Source organism: Camelus dromedarius, chromosome 19, assembly GCF_036321535.1.
Source record: "Camelus dromedarius isolate mCamDro1 chromosome 19, mCamDro1.pat, whole genome shotgun sequence".
Taxonomy (NCBI): domain Eukaryota; kingdom Metazoa; phylum Chordata; class Mammalia; order Artiodactyla; family Camelidae; genus Camelus; species Camelus dromedarius.
This window is the reverse complement of record NC_087454.1, coordinates 19,670,858-19,684,539: the sequence shown is the minus strand read 5'-3', so window position 1 is coordinate 19,684,539 and position 13,682 is coordinate 19,670,858. Positions and strand designations below refer to the sequence as shown.

General features: G+C 56.6%; 2 protein-coding genes across 6 annotated transcripts; both read left to right on the top strand.

Annotated features, from left to right (window-relative positions):
* Window positions 1-19: 19 nt before the first annotated feature.
* Window positions 20-3,345, top strand: NRM (nurim). Of its 3 annotated transcripts, XM_010978171.3 has the most exons (4): window positions 25-421; window positions 1,134-1,330; window positions 1,943-2,119; window positions 2,444-3,345. In XM_010978171.3, the coding sequence occupies exons 1-4, from the start codon at window positions 289-291 to the stop codon at window positions 2,723-2,725; spliced, it is 789 nt and encodes a 262-aa protein (XP_010976473.1). In that variant the 5' UTR covers window positions 25-288; the 3' UTR covers window positions 2,726-3,345. The 3 variants fall into 3 exon arrangements, with proteins under 3 accessions (XP_031291261.1, XP_010976474.1, XP_010976473.1); XM_010978172.3 differs by lacking the exon at window positions 1,943-2,119 and having other exon boundaries at window positions 21-421; XM_031435401.2 differs by lacking the exons at window positions 1,134-1,330; window positions 1,943-2,119 and having other exon boundaries at window positions 20-421; window positions 2,444-2,723.
* Window positions 3,346-4,036: 691 nt separating this feature from the next.
* Window positions 4,037-12,883, top strand: PPP1R18 (protein phosphatase 1 regulatory subunit 18). Of its 3 annotated transcripts, XM_031435371.2 has the most exons (4): window positions 4,037-4,264; window positions 5,346-6,977; window positions 11,108-11,345; window positions 11,973-12,229. In XM_031435371.2, the coding sequence occupies exons 2-4, from the start codon at window positions 5,373-5,375 to the stop codon at window positions 11,990-11,992; spliced, it is 1,863 nt and encodes a 620-aa protein (XP_031291231.2). In that variant the 5' UTR covers window positions 4,037-4,264; window positions 5,346-5,372; the 3' UTR covers window positions 11,993-12,229. The 3 variants fall into 3 exon arrangements, with proteins under 3 accessions (XP_031291231.2, XP_031291230.2, XP_010976475.3); XM_031435370.2 differs by lacking the exon at window positions 4,037-4,264 and having other exon boundaries at window positions 4,276-6,977; XM_010978173.3 differs by lacking the exon at window positions 4,037-4,264 and having other exon boundaries at window positions 4,278-6,977; window positions 11,108-11,318; window positions 11,973-12,883.
* Window positions 12,884-13,682: the final 799 nt, after the last annotated feature.

Sequence of the window (13,682 nt, the reverse complement as noted above, 5' to 3'; positions counted from 1 at the left end):
GATTCAACCCACGTGAGTGACTGCACAGCCGCTGCCCTTTTCACCTCTCACTTGGGATTCTAACGTTCCTTTCTGTGACGCGGAGATCGCAGGCTCGGGACAAGCACCCGAGAATGTGCTCTACAGCCTGGTGAGAGAGTCCCGCGCAGCAGGCCGGAAGCCCGGACGTCGGCGCGCAGGAGCCCCGCCCTACGGGGCAGAGATCCAGGCGGGGGGCGCGGCCGGGGCGGGGCCTGCGGCCGCGGGAATCCCAAACCCGCCCCTTTCCCCACCCCTGTGTTTCTCGCCATGGCCCCTGCTCTGCTGCTCGTCCCTGCTGCCCTCGCCTCTTTCATCCTGGCCTTTGGCACCGGAGTAGAGTTCGTGCGCTTTACCTCCCTTCGGCCGCTTCTTGGAGGGATCCCGGAGTCTGGTGGTCCCGGTGAGCGGGAGGGACCGAGGATGAGTTCTGGAGTAGGGAGGTGGAGCCGGAGTAGAGGGAGCGAGGGCGGGGCTTAGAGACAAATGACAGGGGAAGTCTAGGAGAGGGAACTAGAACCGTGAAAGCCACGGAGAAGCCTCAGGGAAGACCAGAGGGCTAAATTAGGAACTCAGGGATTAGCGGTTTGGAGAGGCGGTAGAGTGAGGAGTGGGGGAGGGAAAGGGCGATGAGCAGAGTATTCTAAGGAAAGTGCTTTGTAGAGAGGACTATGGAGAGGAGAGTGTTAAAAAGAGGGAGCATTTGGAGAACCAAAACAAGAGGGGCAATCCAATAGTGGCCCCTCTAGCCCTGCCTTACGTGACTACCCAACATGAATCCTCTCCCCCAGCTCTGAAGGTGGCCTGGGAAGAGGGAAAAAACGGAATAGGAAAATAAGGTGGAGGGGGAAGGGTATAGCTCAAGCAATACTGTTCATGTTCAGCATGCAGGAGGTCCTGGGTTCAATCCCCATTACCTCCTCCCGCCAAAAAAGAAATTTTTTTAAAGGAAAATACAAAAAACAAAAAAAAAGTGAGGTGAGCAAAGCCTAGAGAGGAAGCCTTAAGGCTCTTGAAAGCATTAAGGGCTAGAACCTGGAGCACCAAGGGGAGATAAGGGTAGGGAGTGCTTCCCATTGTTTTGATCTTTTGTCCCTTTCTCCAACTCCCACTAGATGCCCGCCAGGGATGGCTGGCTGCCCTGCAGGACCAAAGCATCCTTGTCCCCCTGGCTTGGGATCTGGGGCTCCTACTACTATTTGTGGGGCAGCACAGCCTCATGGCAACTGAGACAGTGAAGGCATGGATGTCCCGATACTTTGGGGTCCTTCAGAGGTCACTGTATGTGGCATGCACTGCCTTGGCCTTGCAGGTATGAAGCCCTGGCAGCTCAGTCCCCAAGGGAAACAGCCTGTGGGAAGGATGCCGTTGATTGGAAAGGCAAAGACTTTAGGCTTCTGATTAAATTCGAGTTTAGGAGGAGAACCGAGGGTATTCAGGAGTGTAATCTCAGCTTCCATTCCTCCACAGCACAGACCCTACTTTTTTTCAAGAAGGGTGTACTGCTTGTCATTCCCTGAGCATAATATGTGCATTCTCACCTTTGCAACTTTGTTCATGTTGTCCTGCTTAAGATCTGTCCCCTTGTTAAAGCCTCTTCAGCCCTATCCTTTCTTCACAACCACTTCCCTAGGTCTCAAGAGAAGTCTTCTCAGTTAGCATTCATCTGTCTTCTCAGAGGGATGCTTGGCATAGGCTACTTTGTGTAACTTTCTGGTTTTTCTCATCCATTCTGTAAGTCCTCAGACTAGAGACAGGTCATCCTTACATCCTTGGGACCCCACCCAGCACCCTCCACATGGTGAATATGCTCATGGTAGAGGTGGGGAGAGCAGCAGGCCAGCCTGGGGTGGGGGCAGCCTCTGGGTCTAGGTCTCTCAAGAGGATGGGCTGCTGGGATACTCAGCCCCTCATCCTTCTTCAGCTGGTGATGCGGTACTGGGAGCCCGTGCCCAGGGGCCCTGTGTTGTGGGAAGCTCGGGCTGAGCCATGGGCCACCTGGGTGCCCCTCCTCTGCTTTGTGCTCCACGTCATTTCCTGGCTCCTCATCTTCAGCATCCTTCTCGTCTTTGACTACGCAGAGCTCATGGGCCTCAAACAGGTGATGCTCCCAGATCCCTACCTGAGACTTCTGATCCTATCTAGAACACCTTTTTCCTTTCCAAGGATGTCCCTCCTCCTGCCATACTCTTCCACCTGCCTCTTGCTTTCATCTCCCCTCAGCCCTCCCTCAAAGGCCAGAAACCATGGCCACCTGGGTCTAGGGAAGGTTCATGGACCTGAGATAAGGGTCAGGGGCCGAAGTCTCAGAAGGGTGGTTCCTGGGCCTGAGTTAAAGAAGGAGGGTGGCTGGAAGGGGAGGAAAGAGGCAGCTAAGTTGCGACAAGGGCTTGACTCCGCTTCTAAGCTGTTCTCCCTCTCCTAGGTGTACTACCATGTGCTGGGGCTGGGCGAGCCTCTGGCCCTGAAGTCTCCCCGGGCCCTGAGACTCTTCTCCCACCTGCGCCACCCAGTGTGCATAGAGCTGCTGACAGTGCTATGGGTGGTGCCTACCCTGGGCACTGACCGGCTCCTCCTTGCTCTCCTCCTTACCCTCTACCTGGGCCTGGCTCACGGACTTGACCAGCAAGACCTCCGCTACCTCCGGGCCCAGCTGCAAAGAAAACTCCACCTGCTCTCCCGGCCCCAGGACGGGGAGGCCGAGTGAGGAGCTGATGTACTGAAGTTCCAAGTCCAGTACTTCCTCTCCCCCTCCAGTTCCAAATCCCTTAGCATCCAGGCCCTGGCTGCTTCAGACCAGAGGCCCAAATCCATGGACTGAAGGAAACATCCCTTCCCCTGCTTGAGCCTCTACTCCTTGGGCCCGGCTCCATTTCCTAAATTCTGAGTTTCGGCCATTGTACTCCAAGGTCCACTTCTCATCAGCCAGGAAGAAGGAGTGGAGACTTTATGTGTTAGGGCTTGACCTTCCATTAACCACCTCCTCATAAGGAGAAGGGTGGGGCCTGACCACTCCCCTGGCACTGTAACTGGCCTCTGTGCCTCAGGGATCCTCTTCTCCAACGTCTTGCTCGCCCTCCTAGGAGCGGGACCAAGGCCTGCAAGTTTGACTATAGTGGCTGCCCCTCCAGGCTCCACACCTTGCGGGCTCAGGGGGAGCAAGGCTCCCCCTCTCTGGCCTGTTCAGCTCCGTATGCCCCACCCCTGGGCTCCATCCTTGAACCTAGCTGATCGGATTCTCCCGCTCTTAATTCGGTTGACTAAGGGCTCCCTGCTCTCCCGAGAAACACGCGCTACAGGAAAATAAAATTCAGCCTGTTTTTTCTACTTCTGGCATGCAGTCTGTCGGTGTCTTTCAAGCTGCGGGGCTGATCGGAAGGACAGGCGAGCCAAACTCGAGTCTGGGCATCCGCCGCGCCCTCTGGCGACCGCTGGGCGGCGGCCACTCCCCGCGGACCCACTCCCACCTTCCCGTAGCGTCCAGCCCCTCTTCCTCCAAATCCCCCAATTTCCCGGCTGCAGACCTGGGAACCCACGGGAGACATATTGAAGCTGAAGAGTGGGGCAGCGGCTAGGGTAAGGGAGCGAGCTTCCGAAGCCGCTGGCTTACGAGCGCCGCTCCTGCCGCCGCCCCCTTCCCAAGGGCCCCCTACAGCCCGGCGGCTGCCCAGGCCCCCTACAGTAACAAAGACTGGCCGGGGAGGCAAAAGCGTGGGGGAGGAGCGGCAGGAGATGGGAAGGGCGGGTCTGGCTTGGAGCAGCTGCTGCTTCCTCCCCAAGTCCCTCGAGGGGCCTGAGTCACAGGCCGCCGCCCTGGGTCAGCGAGCTGGGGGCGGGGGTCTGGACACCTGGGTTATCCAGGGCTACTGGGCGGGAGCTGGGTGAGAGGCCCTGGGGACAGATAGCTGAGAGCTACCGGTAGCGGCGGGAAAAGAGGAGTGCCGGCGCTGAGTCCCACGCGGGCTAGGAGGGAGCGAGGCTCCGCCCCCTCGTCCGGCTCCGCCCCGCGCCCCCATCCCTCTCCCCATTGTCCTCAGACAAAGCGGTCGCCGCCCCCTGCCCGGCCCCCAGGTCTCTGCCTCTGTCCCTCCTCCTCAGCTCCCTCTTTCCCTCCTCCTCTCCCTCCCTCCTCCCCTCCCTCCTGTCTCCGGATCTCCCTCGATCCCTCTCTCCTCCTCTTCCTCTCTCCTCCTCTCTCCGGACGCCAGGCTCCTCCGCACCCCCTCCCCTGGGAGCCCCGCGGCATGTGAGTTGACTGAGGGGCTTCAGACCTGGAAAGGGGGTGTCTCCTCTCCCATACCCTCTCCCGTCCCCAGCCCGGACCTTGGGCTGTCTCCTCTTTGTGCCGAGATTGCTTGTCTGTGTGGTCAGAGCAGGGTGGGAATGGCCGGCTATGTCAGGGTTCCAGGAGAGCCGAGACCTGGGCCCGGGACTGGCCAGCTCCGGAGAAAACAGGCGTGGAGCGGGTTCTCCGCACGCCTGGGGCGCACGCCTGGATCCCGGGGCACAGCTGGGGGAGGCAGGCGGTGGTGACGGGACCGGGTGGGGGTGGACGCCAGGGTTCTGGGAACGTGCTGGCAGCTCAGACGCCCGGGTTCCGAAAGTCCCCGGAGGAGGATATTTCCCCTGACCCGCCTCGGGGCGGAGTGCGGGGCGGAGGAGGGGAGGGTGGGGGGCCGGAGAGGCGTGGCCCGAGCGGAGCTGGAAGGGGAGCCCGGACCTCCTGGGCCCGCGCTGAGACGCGCGGGGCTGCAGCCGCGGAGCTCCCTCCCCCCTCTGCCCCCTGATTGCCCCTTCTCCCCTAGACCTCTCCACTCTCCGCCCTCCCACCTCCCCGACACCCCCTCAGGTCCCACTGCCCCCTCTCCGGCGGGATTCCCTGACCTCTCTTCTCACTCTTACCGCTCCTGGAATAGCGGTGAGGCAACGTCGCCTGGACCCTGTCCCCCTCACTCCCAGCTTCTCTTTACTCTCTTCTCCCTCACGCCAACTTCTTTCGTTTTTCTCTCTTCTCACATCCTCGGGACTGTCTCTGATACCCATTAACCTGTACTGACAAATTTGACTCTGCCTCTTTGCCCTGAATTTCTCCATTCTTCCTCTCAAATCACCCCCACCCCCATCAACTTGGCTTTTACTTTCTTCTTCACTGTCTCAGCTTTCCCCTTTCTCTGCCCTCCCTCTTCTCCCTCTTTCCCTCTGTCCTCACTCTCAGCTCCTCTGCCCTCCTCTGTGTCCCATCTCTCCGGTCCACTTCCTTTCCTCCCACCCCCATTCTCACCACCTGGGCCTCTCTGGAGCCTCTCCTTCCTGTTCTCTGCCCCCAGCGCTCCCCCATCCTCCCCAAGGCGACCATGGCCACCATCCCGGACTGGAAGCTACAGCTGCTAGCCCGGCGCCGGCAGGAGGAGGCAGTCGTTCGTGGCCGGGAGAAGGCAGAGCGAGACCGGCTGTCCCAGATGCCAGCCTGGAAGCGGGGACTCCTGGAGCGCCGCCGCGCCAAGCTTGGTCTGTCTCCTGGGGAGCCTAGCCCTACTCCTGGGACTATAGAGGCTGGACCTCCAGACCCAGATGAGTCTGCCGTCCTCTTGGAGGCCATTGGACCAGTGCACCAGAACCGATTTATTCGGCAGGAGCGCCAGCAGCAGCAGCAGCGGAGTGAAGAGCTACTTGCGGAGAGACGGTCTGGGCCTTTGGAGGCCCGGGAGCGGAGACCCAGCCCTGGGGAGATGCGGGATCAGAGCCCCAAGGGAAGAGAGTCAAGGGAAGAATGGCTCAGTCCCAGGGAGGCAAGAGATCAGAGGCTGGGGATAGGGGGAGCTCGAGAGTCAAGCCCCAGGCCTTTGGAGTCTCTAGACTGGAGGCCAAGCCCAGGAGAGGCTGGAGATAGGAGCTCCAGACTGTCAGAGGTGCGGAAATGGAGGCTGAGCCCTGGAGAAACTCAAGAGCGGAGTCTGAGACTGGCAGAGCCTCGGGAACAAAGCCCCAGGAGAAAAGAGGTAGTGGAAAGTAGACTGAGTCCAGCAGAGTCTGACAACCAGAAGTTTGGCCTGACAGAGGCCCATAAATGGTGGTCTGACTCCGGAGAGTCTCAGGAACAGAGTTTGGTACAACTGGAGGCATCAGAGAGGAGGCTGAGCTCAGGAGAAGAAAGAAAAGACTCTTCGGAGGAATGTGGGAGAAAAGAAGAGAGGCGAATTCCAAAGATGGTCCCAGCAGAGATTACAGGGTCCTCAGAGACTCTGACAAGGGAAGCTCCAGACAGCAGCTCTGGAGGAGTGGAAGCAAAAGAGCAGAGACCCAGCCCTGAGGAGGATGGCGAGAGGGGCTTGAGGCTGACAGAAGGGTGGAAATGGACCCTGAACTCTGGGAAGGTTCGGGAATGGACACCCAGGGACACAGAGACTCAGAAATCAGACCGTCCAGAGTCTGCCGAGAAGCACCAGGGGCCTCTCAGTACAGAGGCTGGAGAAGCAGAGGCTGAGAAGGAGGAGGCGGAGGCTCAGGGCAGGCCTCTGAGCGCTCTGCAGAACCGCTGTTCTGTGCCCTTCCCCCTCCCACCAGAGGACGCTGGGACTGGAGGCTCTAGACAGCAGGAAGAGGAAGCAGTGGAACTCCGGCCCCCACCAGCGGCCCCTCTGTCTCCCCCACCCCCAGCCCCACCTGCCCCCCAGTCCCCTGGGGATCCCCTCATGAGCCGGCTGTTCTATGGGGTGAAGGCAGGGCCAGGGGTGGGGCCCCCCCGCCGCAGCGGACACACCTTCACGGTCAACCCCCGGCGGTCCATGCCCCCTGCAGCCCCTGCCACTCCAGCCACCCCAGCCACAGCTGATGCTGCAGTCCCCGGGGCTGGGAAGAAGCGGTACCCGACAGCCGAGGAGATCTTGGTTCTGGGGGGCTACCTCCGCCTCAGCCGCAGCTGCCTTGTCAAGGGGTCCCCTGAAAGGCACCACAAACAGGTAGGGAGCAGCCAAGCCAGACTTCTTAGAAGCCCACGCGTCAGTTCTCCGTGAACGCCTGTCTCTCTCTCTTTTTTATAGCCCTGTATTCTTGTCTCCATCTATTCTTTCTTGGTCATTTCTGCCACCACCCTTCCTCCCCTGCACACACACCCTTCCTTCTTGTAGCCCTGCTTTTCCATTCATTTCCAAGCCCAAGGATCCTGCCCCGTAATCCAGCACTGTCCTGGGTGTGTCTCTTTCAGGGTGTGCCCAGGCTGCTCACTCTCCCTTCCCTTAGGCTCTGAGTACCCCCGCCCCCCATTCTTTCCATTCCTGAGTCTGTCACCCAACCCAGCCCATCTGGTAGGAGACCTGAGCTGAGGCCACAGCCTGGAGTCTATGAGGGCGGGGTCCTCAGGATGAGAGCACTTCCAGCCTTACAGGGAGAGAACATTGGACAGGAGACTGGGGCAGGGGACAGGGGATAGCTTTGGGGTTCTAGGGAGAAATGGCAGGGAGAAGAGAGTGGAGGAATGTCTCCCAGTCCCAGGGAACTGGGGGGGGAGGGGGGAGCAGAGTGGAGTGGGGACATCCTAGGATAAAGGGGGTAGGGGAGTGGAACAGGGCTGGCCAAAGAGCAGAGAGAAGGCTTTTGAACCCCCAGTCTGCCCCCACGGGAGAGACGCACACAGAGGCCATTTGAAGTGGGTGACCTCAAGGTTGCACACCCCCAGCTGGGCCACTGCTTCAGACAGTGCTCCCTTCTCTCTTGGGACAAGAAAAGCCTTCTCCTCTTCCAAAATGCCCCCCACACCTCCCTCTCTGTCCTTCCTCCCTGGGCTTCCCCTCCCTCCCCAGAACTGGCTCAGCAGTTGGTTTTCCCCTCTTCCTGCCACTCTGGCCTCTCCCTCCCCTTGGGGTAGAAAGAAAGAGAAGTGAATTGGGAGGCACTGCCCTGATAGCAGGGAGTACAATGGGAGCTGGGGGACAAGGGTGGGGGCTGAGGCCAGCAGAGGGTCAGAGGTTAAACTGGAAAGAGGCCATGCAGGGAAGTGGGAATGGCCAGGCCGACTTCTTCCCCCGACCCTGGCCAAACTCCTTCCCCACACACCAGTTTTCAGCTTGAATATCTCCAAGGAAAGAGAGGTTCCTGCATCTAATGCAGAGACTGGGAAGCTCTTCCTCATTTCCAGTTCCCATCCCACCTGTGACATCCTGATTTGTTTTTTGTGTCTTCAGTGTCAGTGGGAAAGCACAGGGGCCAAAGCTCGGGGATCACTTGACTCCCCAATTCATCTTCACATGAAGCTTAAGCCCCCATCCCCAAGCCATGGTCCCTGAGTCTCTCCTGAGCTTTCTGGCTGCTACAAGCCCCTTCCCCTTCTGGCTGGGCAGATGCAAGGAAGTAGGTCTGGAAAAGCCAGCGGGGGGTGTTGAGAAAAGTCATTTCCTACTGTAGAGGTTGGCTTGTGTCTCTGGAGAGGAACAAGAAGGCTGAGGCATGAAGTCTGGGGCCCAAAGCTCAGGGACTGTCTGAGTGCAGGGCAGAACCTGTGATGTTGACCATACCTAGGTCAGGGAGCAGGGGAGCCGGAAGCAGATCACCCAAACAGGAAGCCTGGGGTGGGGGCCGGAAGGCTGGTGGGCCTGAGTGGTGAACACGGGGCCATAGGGCTGCCAGAACTGTGCTCAGGATGTGGTGAGAGAATCAGGAAGCAGCCACTCAGGGTGGGGGTGGGGAAGAAGCAGCACTGACTTCTCCAGGACCAGACCCCTTCCCCTCAGCCCTCTCAGGCTGGCTCTGCTCTCCCAGTACCCTGCTCATCAGGGACCTTCATGTCCTGTCTCCACCCACTGGATCAGGGATAGGAGGACCCACCACCCAACACCACCCCTCCTTCCCTAAAAACTCCTCTTTGCAGGCTAATTCCATGCAATGTATCAGTGCCACTGGGGGAGAGATCCCAGCCCTGCCACTGGAGCCCAGGGGTTGGGCCGTGGCTGGTGCCCGTCCCTAGAGGCCCCTCTGGCTGGGAGACCAGCCCCTCCCTTCTCCAGCCCCCTTGTGACCTTATATAGCTGATGAGAGAGGAGTGAGTGAGTCACCCCACTCTGTCCCCCCCAACGCCCATGCGGGCTGTGCATTCCTTAGAAGCCCAGTCAGAAGCTGGGGGTAGTGAGGAGAGAAGCAGGGTCAGGATGGGGGGAAAGAAACAAACATGGATGGAGAGCAAATGAAATGGACCTTTTTCCAGCATGGACCATAAACTAGGGTGCTTGTTATCCCAAAAGTGGATGTGAAAAGAAAACAGAAATGGGTTCCCAGAAGTTTGAGTAAATCTGTCTGCAAGAGAACCAGAAGTGGTCCCTTTTGAGAAGTTGGGATATCAGGGGTAAGTTTCCTGTCACTCAATGCTACCACAGCTGTTCCACAGACACAGACTAGGGGTTGAGTGTGTACAGGCTGGACTACCCCACCCCCAGTGGTTCCGCCCAGTGTTGGTCTTCTGTTGGGACCTCATCTGTGGTCTGCAAGAACCCTTCCTTACCCATTGTAGCAACTTCCATGCTTCTATTGACAGCAAAGGCAAGGATAACAAGTAAATTCTCTGGTAGGTTAGAAGATGGTCAGTGGTTATTGGGGGGAAAATTAGAACAGGTATAAGTGGAACCTAGAGGGCCAGGAGGTAGGAGGAGCAACTATACCAACTTTATAATAGCATCATCCAGAGAGGGAGCCGTGGGGATATTTGGGGGAAGAGTGTCCCAGGCAGAGGGAACAGCCAGTGCAAAGGCCCAGAGGTAGGAGTGCCCTTGGTGGGGCTGGAGGAAATCAGTCAGTGTGGCTGGAGTGGAAGAGGATGCCCAAGAGATGAGGGGGAGAGGCACATTGGGAGCACCCTGTTGGCCTTGGTCAGGCTCTGGCTTTTGCTCCCAGTGAGATGGGGGCCAGTGCAGGGTTTGGCCCCAGGGAGTGACACATAGTCTCTGAGTTCTGGCTTCCCGTGGGGACCCAGGTGTTAGTAACCACTTGTCCAGCCACAGTCCTGGCTTCACAGTCCTGGCTTCTCTCTCCTCATACCCCAGCCCATGCAGAGACTCATGGATGCAGGGCTTCAGCCCCAGTTCCCCAGACAGACTCCAGAGAAGGCCTGAGTAGATCACCTGGACCTTTCTGAGCAGTTCACATGGAATCCTCCTGTTTGTCTCCTTAATCGCTTTGGCTCCCAGAGTTAATCTCACCCTGCCCCTTCCCCCTGAGCTTCTTAGGAGGACAAAGGGGAAGGGTAAAAAGGTAGTGAGAACAGCTGGGGCTCGCCTGCTCTTGACACAGTATTTTCTTCCCCTCCAGATCCCTCTCTGGTCGTTTGCCTCTGTCTACATGTCCCTTCTGGTGCACTCTCCACCCACCTCCCATGTTTGCCTGGACTTTCCTCTCTGCCCCTGTCACCTCCCCCAGCTGCACCTTTCAGGGACTCAGGGGCTCATCTCCTGTGTGTTGGGGGAGAGTCTCGTTTCCTCTGGGCTTTTCTGTTGGTCTCTTCTCCCCTCCCAAACCCAAGAGCCTGAACTGTGGGTCTACTCCAGCTGGAGGAGAGGAGTGAGGGGAGTGGGAGGGGCTGGTGTCCAGGGTCCCCCATTTTCCTGGAACAGCCAGGGGCTGAGGGTATGGAAACCAAGGTGCCTGTCTTTGCTTTTGTCTGGGACTCCCTCCCCAGCCAGCTCTTTCCTGCTGCCTAGCCAGCTCAAATCTCACCTCCTCTGGGTATCCATCCTGGTGGCTCCCAGGGTGCCCAAAGACTCAGTTCTGATCAAAGGACTTATCTCCAGGTCTTTTAATTTCTTTTTGCCCTTCTGCCTCCCACACTCTAATGAGTGGGAACCTTGGTCCTGTGTTACTTCTGCCACCCAGGCCCCTGCCAAAGCTTCAGGCCAAAGTCAATGTTTTTGAAATGATACGATTGAAGAAGGAAAATCTGGGATTGGAGTGTGGGTACTGAAAGGAAAACTGTCTTCCAGAATTGGCTGGGGAGGGCAGAGTCAGCGAAGTGTCCAAATCTAGTCCCCACTCCCCATCCTGCACGTGTTACCCTGCAGTCTTTTCCAGTCTGACCTTGCCTCCTCCCCATTTTCTCTCCCACCTTAAGCTTAAGATCTCCTTCAGTGAGACAGCACTGGAGACCACGTACCAATACCCCTCCGAGAGTTCAGTGCTGGAGGAGCTAGGCCCGGAGCCTGAGGCCCCCAGTGCCCCCAGCCCCCCGGTGGCCCAACCCGACGACGAAGAGGATGAGGAGGAGCTGCTACTGCTGCAGCCAGAGCTCCAGGGCGGGCTGCGCACCAAGGCCCTGATAGTGGGTGAGCTCAGGCTCCACCGGCCCGAAGGTGCCCCCTGATGTTCAGAGTGGGCACTGCGGTCCAGGAGGGAAGGGGAGGATTAACGTTGGTGCTTGGAAGGGATTCTATCCCAACTCGCTCCTTTAACTGATGGGAAAACTGAGGTCCTGGAAAGCAAAGTGCACATGGGGTGTCTATACTTTAAAACCAGGACTCTTTCTGAGCGCTCTAGCATGGTTAAGAACCCAGAGTTTGGATCAGACAGGCCTGAGTTTGACAATTCCATCTTGTCTTTTACTTGTGGTGTGACCTCAGGGAAATCACTTGACTTCTGGCCTCAGTTGAGTATTTGGGAAATGGGGTTAATAACAACTATCTCCTGCAGTTGTTGAGAGGGTTAAGTAATTCTTGTAAAGCAAGTAGGAACTATGGGTGGACATCCAGTCACTTAACCTCTCCTGGGATTACTGTAAGATAAAACAAGTTATGAGAATGGCTGGCACAGCATCCAGGCTAAATGAGTGATGGCTGGTTACTGGTAGTAACAAGCACTCAGGATGTGGAAGCTATCAGATTTCCTACATGCCAACTGGCTTTCAGTTTGGGGAGTGGGTGGGAGAGGCGGGAGGCTGGGACCCTCACTCACTCTCTATGCTTATTGCCTCCTCTCCACAGATGAGTCCTGCCGGAGGTGACCCTTTTCTGACACAAGGATATACCTCCCTCCTTCTCAGAACTGAAGATTCTGGAGCCCAGAAGATTCACAGCAGACAGACCCTGAAAATGAGCCTGGCAGGGAAGGGCAACCAACATCCTCCAACTTGCTTTCCTCATCCTGTTTCTGGGGGCAAAGGCAACTGCTCAGTTTCCACCCTCATCAGACATGCTGGTATATCCCAGGTGATGCAAGATCCCAGATCTCCATCAAGTCCTGGGGAGGAGCACAGAGCTCACTGGGGGTGGAGATGGAGTTCCTCCTCCATCTCCATGGGCAGGGTATACTCTCCTTACAGCCTTTCTGACTCCCCACCACCCCCTGGGGGCTCTCAGGATTTAAGCACCCATCTCCCTGGGAGACCTGGCCCCTACTCCATTTTCAGGCACCTCTCCTTCCTGCTCTTTAGGTCACTACCACTTTGTTTACAGCTCCTGCCTCCTCTCTTGACCACACTCTGGTTTACAAACCCACCAGTTCCCAGAGTTCCTGGCCCCACCTGCCAAAGTCCCAGGTTTACAAGCTACGCCTATTTGCCTGTTGGTGTGGAATCCTCTCCCCTGTCCCCTGCATTCACCTCATTGGGAGTGACCTGGGGGTATGGCTTCCTCCACTTTTGCTCAGTATTACTGTGTCTCAGTTTTCCCCAAGAGGGAAGGCTGGGAACCTTAACTCTGTACCCCTTCTAGTTATTTAATTCTATTCCTCCTAGTGGTTCACAACTGAATTGAATTGCGAGGGTGCAGGGTGAGAAATGAGGCACTTCAACTCTCTTCCCCCATTTCCTCTTCCTTCTCAATTGCCTGTGCTTTTTGTTTGTTTGTTTTTGTTTGTTTTTTAACTTTCCATAATAAAACGGAGCTCTCTCCGACTCTCCTGCTGCTTCTCCTTCTTTAGATAAAATGCATGTTGGGGTGGGGGGGCGGGGCTCTGGGTTCCTCATTCCAAGCCCCTCCCATTTTCTTATTGGGCATGAAGAGGAAGTGGCCATGGCTGTGGGAGGGGAAAATGATGGGGACGAACCAGGAACTCAGCACTGACATGTATCAAGGGCTCTGGGAGAGCCCTGCACCAGTTTCTCAAAGGGCTAGTGGAAGGACTGGTTTGAGGGAAGGGCAGTTGAAGTATCCACGAGACGGGTAGTACTACAAGCACAGACTATGTCCATTGTGTTCACTGCAGTATCCCCATGCCTGGCACGTAGGAGACACACAGTATTATTTCAAGAATGAATGACTGAATAAATGAGTGAATAGTTGAAAAGCAGCTAAAAATTTGGAAGCAAAGGATACTCTGAATTGAAGGATTCTGGTATTCAGAAGCCTAGTACAATCCAAGCAGCCAGAGAGTGTGTGACACTGGCTAATCCAGGGGCTTTTACTCCAAGACTCGGGACCATAAATAATTAACCTGAAATTACTGCAAAATATGGTGTATGTACAGAAGTGCAGTTTCCCAAAAAAGTCTCTGCTAGACAATACGTTTTATATTCTCAAAGTTTTAAGAACCATCGAAAATTCATGGCTTTGTGGCCCAAGTATCGTTGATATTAAGAGGTTTTCCCATTTCAGTACGTTTCTATCTTCTACAAACGTGGAAGATCTTTATTTTACTTATCAGTTCATTTTTTCAGTTCTCCATGCTAGTAAGGTCATGGTTGAATACTTATA